General features: G+C 32.9%; 1 protein-coding gene across 3 annotated transcripts in view; it reads right to left on the reverse strand.

Moving 5' to 3' along the window:
* LOC130448464 (muscle-specific protein 300 kDa) overlaps window positions 1–1,209 on the reverse strand; it is a 289,850-nt gene extending 288,641 nt beyond the window's left edge. For 2 of the 3 annotated variants that reach the window (XM_056785867.1, XM_056785866.1), the window contains exon 1: window positions 745–1,145. In XM_056785867.1, the coding sequence (XP_056641845.1) occupies window positions 745–1,047 (303 nt within the window). In that variant the 5' untranslated portion in view covers window positions 1,048–1,145. Of the gene's footprint in view, window positions 1–744 lie in introns of all 3 variants that reach the window. The other variant, XM_056785865.1, reaches the window with a different exon arrangement.
* Window positions 1,210–6,024: the final 4,815 nt, after the last annotated feature.

A 6,024-nucleotide genomic window follows, 5' to 3' on the forward strand; every position in this document is an offset into this window, starting at 1 on the left:
CTTCTGGTGAATAAGTATTTACAATACTTTCCAAAATATACCGGCAAATGCGCAATACATTACACACATCGGTCTAAAATTGTCTATTTCTCATAGAGTTATTGATTCCAAATAAAAAGACTTTATCACAATGTCGTTTGAGGATCGACAGAACAATTTAATCTAATGTTTCTAAAGACAAAAATTCCTGACCAACAGAATCAACACTATATTTTATTAAAAACAATAGTTGAATATAAATTGGTAATTATTGAACTGACAAATTATTTGGAGATAACATCTAATTATAACGAGTTCATTTTAAATAAAAATTATGGTAATAGCCTCATTAATATATTCAAAAATAACTACGTAAATTGTTAAAAACTAATATATTTATGTGATAAGGGAGAAATTATTCTTTTTTGAATCATGGTCATCATATTCATATACAAATAGTATGACTACCAGTAAGTATAGATAATATTAAAGTAGAAATTCAGTACTTTTCAAATATAAAAATACAAAATGATAATTGAAACACAAATAAAAACATATTAAATTAATATATGTCTGATAATCTTATGCAAATGAATTTTTTTAACGAAATTGATTAATAATTTTGCTTACCAAAACTAGAAATGAACAAGCGATAAAAATAATAATTGTTTCATTTTGAAAATTCTATCCAAACTCCCACAACATTGTTTTTTGTATCCTTTATTTTCGTAACTCAATTAATTTAATAAAAACTCAAAATCTTGCCTTATAGCTGCCATCAGGGCCGATTTCCTTCATTTGCACCACATGTCTTGGAGATTTAATTTGTCTTAAAGTCACTTGTTCTAAATATGTACCTCCAGCGTTTCTAGCCCTTTCTTCTTGCAGTTTCCTTTCTAATTCCTCCACGTCGACACCACTTTCATCCTTCAAAGTTCCCGATTCAGAGCCCGTCCACACCTTTTCGAAAAAACTAACACGGTCTCTGAGTTTTTTACTCGAAGGACTTTGCGGGCTATCAGGAGGCCTTTTGGACCCCTCACCCGAATCTTTCTTCGGTTGACTCATATTGTCATTGCACTATTTCGAAGAATTTTATTTTTACCGGTTCTGTCATTTCGCGTATTGAGATTTCCGTGTACCGCGTGTCCGCGAGATCGCTCGATACTGAATGTACGCAAGTGATTAACGTTGAACCTTTGTTTGGGTATATCAAGACCAATAATTCTCGACAGTTATGCACAGTAGACCACTTATACAATCGATTAATACCGTATACGGTTCCGTTCGATAATATTCTGGGCGTGTATGTTGAACTTGGAAAGCGCAGACGTTAATTTCAGAGTAGGACATGAAAGGTTGGGTCGACTCGCGATTGTGTTCGAATTTTTCGTGGTTAACTTCGTCGAAATTATTTATTCGGCAGGTGATATTTCATTCTTCTTTGGTTTATTCTTGTAATAAATTATTTAGCATCTGCTTATATAGTTTTGAAAAATAGGAGATTAGTTAACTAAGTTAGTGGCGGACTAAGCCCGTCAGAGTCTCGGGGTGGCAAAGCTGAATGAGGCACCCCAGCTTTAAGAAATGTAGTTTTACAAGCTTTTTATTCCTGTATGTATAAATAAGTGCTTATGTTTTTTCGTTAAAATCTGGCAAGTGAAATTTAAATTCGACTTAAATTATTTAGGCTAAATAATATATATCTACAATATGGAATGGATATGGGTGAAGAAAATAAAATACGAATCGACAAAAAAAAATTAGATAAAATAAATAAAAGATAGTTTTTAGTATTTTTTGAAGCGTGTTATATGTGTTTTCGGGCCTTCAATTTACTGAACTCCTCCATAATTTCTGTGAAATCGATTTCTTTTGAAATTTTTCTTTCTATTGAAAGTACAGCTAAATTAGCCAGTTATGACCCTTTGTAGATCGAAGATGATTTTTAATCAGTTTAAGTTTTGAAAAACTCCTCTCGCATGATGCAACCGAGATGCAAATGGTCAAAAAGTATTGAAGTATAAGCGATATACAGGGTAACGATTCACTGAAGTCTATGATGAATATTTGGTGCAATAAATTTTCTCCTTCCTCTTCATACCATTACAGGAGATTCGAAAACTTTCCAGAGTGTGGATGTCTGCTCAAAATTCAGAATTCTTTGCACCCATCTGGCTGAAATTTTACGGTAACCGAGCCATTCACGAATTATTTGCTGAGTACTGGGTACTCTAATTTTTCAACGATGTTGATCATTACTCAGCTATGGCTTGAGAGTGTCAAGATAAGCATTAGTTTCAACAACTTCTCGTGAGTAGACTGCTGATTTCCTCATATAGCTTTTAGCGGGGAAGTCTGTTGATTTCCGTTTGACAATTTTTGCATCAAGTTCCTGTCTTCTTTCAATCCAGATTTAAAAACAACCGATTCATTTCCATATTAGGTGCTCTTTTGCGAAACATCTTCTTTAGTAGACATATTGGACACTTGCTTTAACATTCTTTGTTCGATTTTAACCATTTAGATGTAGTGGTAGGGTTTTCTCCACTATGTGTAATTTTACATAAATATCTACTTCGTTCCTGGAAAATTCTGCTAATCATATGGTTGCCTCATTACCACTTCACGTAAGCTCAACTTCCTGTATATTATCGGTTCCATCAGCTTACTTAATATTTAAAGCTCAGTTTCAAATAAAACCTGCAAATTAGTGTTCATTCGAAGACTTTTCAATAAATTAATATCCATAGTATGTTGAAAACTGCTTCCAAAAAGGATTTCTGAGTTCTCAACGTGTGAATTGTGTTCAATTGCTCTGCTTATTTCTAAAATTGAAACTACTAATTGCGATTTTAAAACGTCTTCTGACTCGTTGAAGAACTATCGCGTCAAACATTGTTGGATGTGAGTGTTTTCGTAATTTTTACTGGCTAATTTTATCATGATTTATGGAAGCAAATTTACAAGAGGATAAATACGATCACAAATACTACTACTTTCCTCTTATTTTTCGCTATGATCTTTGCTTCGTTCCACTTAGTCTTGTTTTCTCTGGTCTTACCTTTCGTTTAGGCTTCGTAGTACCTAGTCTTTTTCATTGTAAAATTCATCGAATATATCTTTCTAGAGCTTATTCCGAATCGAATGAGTTATCACTCATATTTTTAGGAGCTTTATCGTTATTTTTGTTGACTAGATTAGTAGTCCTACAATAAACTCTGATCTAACGAACTTTACGCTTACCATGTACATTGATAATTCTAATGTACTTTTTCAATTATCACACTGTTTATCTTAGTTACTTGAACTTTCATTGTTTCACAAATTTATTTATCAAATCGATAGTTAGCTAAATATTTGTTACTTGTCAGACCAATAACCATTAACATTTCTTGGAATTTTTTTGGTACGATAACTGGTTTTCCGATTTTGTTAAAGTTTTCACTTTACCTTAAGCGATTCATAACTATCAATCCATAAAAATTCTTTCTCCAATCATACCTCTAATCAATATCTTTCATCTTTCTTGTTCTAATTTCTTAAAATTTCCTTGTTAACTTAATTAGTAAATTGAATGGTATGAATAATACACAAGATTAGAAAAGCAGTTCACAAAAGAGGCAGAGTTAAATTCAAAAATGTTGTTTTTGCATTGCTTCATCCTCCCTTGATATCACACCTAGTGATTTTGGCTCCTTTTCAAGATTGAAAAGACTTTTAAAACAAAGCTTTTATTACAACGAAAAATACTATAGAATCGTGTACAGTTGAATTTCAAAAATTGTTCACTGCTGCGATAAGCGTCTCAATTTGTTTTCATATGTGGAAGAGAAAACGGTTTTGTAGGTCAATTAGGGTTAAATAAGATTTCAAGTTTCCTTATTGGCTTTTATCATAATTGCCAATATTTCAAGATTAGTAGTCCGATTTAAAGACAAGGTCATCTATAGGTATAGATAAAACAAAAGTCTTCACTCGGTTGGTTTTCTATTCTTTTATATCTTCTGGTTAGTACCCAATGAGAATGCTACAATGTTTCAATGTTAGTTGGATTCTGGAAAACTTCTTCCAGTAACAATTGGGTTGATACTACGATGCCTTCTTGCAAGCCAATACAATTTGGAGTACCCCAAGGTTCAATACTAGGTCCCATTTTCTTTCTTTTGTTATAAACGACAACACCTATCAGACATCAGTGGTAAAATATGTCTATTTGCAGACAACACTAGTTTCTCTTGATCAACCCTGATCTTACGGTACTTCATAGGACTATAACTAATGATCTAATCACAATTAAATCATGGTGAGATCAGTTTCAAAAGAACTGAACTTATTCACCTTCTTAACAGTTTACTATGCCATTATTGAGTCGCATCTCCGATATGCCTTTCCCTTCAGGGGTACGTGTGGTGTGACTCAATTTGGTGTTCAAACTACAAAAGAGAGCTGTTAGATATTTATTCGGACAAAACAGCAGGGTTCACTGCAGGAAACCACGCTTCTCCAATTTCAGAAAGATCGTTGCACTTAGGAACTCCATTTACCTACCTACTCCACGTTCAGAATTAGTTGAGGGCTCAATATTTTACAATGCAAAAAATGCACAATCACTTGCCAATTGAACTCAAATCGATATCATCTCATCATATTTATTTGAAAGTGCCTTCTACTTCTACTTTTATTCTAATCATAATATTTAAATCCGGACATGCTGTATACTGATTTAATTTTTGCTATGGACTGATATACTAATTATTATCTAATACTATCCCTATAATTTTGTTCCTTTTGTATATAAAATTTTATTTGTATCTTTATTTAGTTATTTTTATGTTTCGTTTTTAGTTTTTAAGAGATTTTGTCTACAAATTGTAACAATAAATCATTTCTCTCTCTATCCACAAACTGAATTCGCTTTTAAAAGTTTATGATACGAAATGTTCACTACTCGAATGTACTTTCAAAAGAAGGGACTTGTTCAAAGTGCACCAAATTGCAAATGCTTTGTTTTTCAACAAATAAAAACGGTGAATCGTAAGGCTAAACATAATTTTTTGGTCTATCGGAGTATCAAACCTCAGATTTATTTTATTACTGGAAACGACGTATTTTTGAATTTTCTATACAGACTGAAATAAAGATGGTAGAAGTTTACGAAATCAACAGCATGTATAATATCTAAAATTACCTCTGCTGCAAGTGTCGTAATTTTCTAAACTAGAAAAAAAGCTCTAGCGTCAGTACCCGGATTCGCAACATTAGAAATGACAAAATTTGTAAGTGGGTAATACCTACACTACTGGTCAAAAGTTTTTGCTCAAACCATAATCCATTTATATTTTGTCGGTGATTACAACAAGTTTAAACTTGCAAGTACCGGCTGATTTGTTTATTATTCTTTAACTTTGAATTATATCTTTGGTTTTCATGATTGTAGTTTAGTCCCAGTTAGCCCTTTGAGACCCTGCTGTGATTTATACTTTTTGAAACAGGACATTTTTGTGTTCATTTACGAATTGCTTTCGTCCTCGAGATTTTGGCCATGTGATATTTCGAGTCTTTATAGTCTAGGCAAAATACCTCGCATACCATGGACTACAATGTGAAAAACATGCATCTACCAGGAGCTTTGACGAAAATAAAACATTCAAGGTGTCCTTGGAAATCCACAACCTCTAAAGATAAACGTATTGTATTGATCAGTAAATGTGATCGACGACTCACGACGACGAGCTCAGATTAATAAATCTAGAGATCTTAGAAATTTGTCTTGAGAGTACTTCTACGATGAAAAAATGAGATTGAGAGAATCTGAACTTTTTGGAAGAGTGGCAGTTAAAAAACCTCTTTTAAAAGACGTTAAAATAAAATTAAGAGGTTGCAGTGGGCTGAAGAACATAAAAACTGGACTCATGAAGAGTGAGAGAGATTTTTATCGAGTGGAGTGGAGTCAAAGTTCGTGAGTGTAAGAGAAGACTGTTTGTGCACAGGTCAAAGGAAAAACGGATGTTAGATCCCAACTATGAAACATGACAGAAATGC

Source organism: Diorhabda sublineata, chromosome 8, assembly GCF_026230105.1.
Source record: "Diorhabda sublineata isolate icDioSubl1.1 chromosome 8, icDioSubl1.1, whole genome shotgun sequence".
NCBI lineage: Eukaryota > Metazoa > Arthropoda > Insecta > Coleoptera > Chrysomelidae > Diorhabda > Diorhabda sublineata.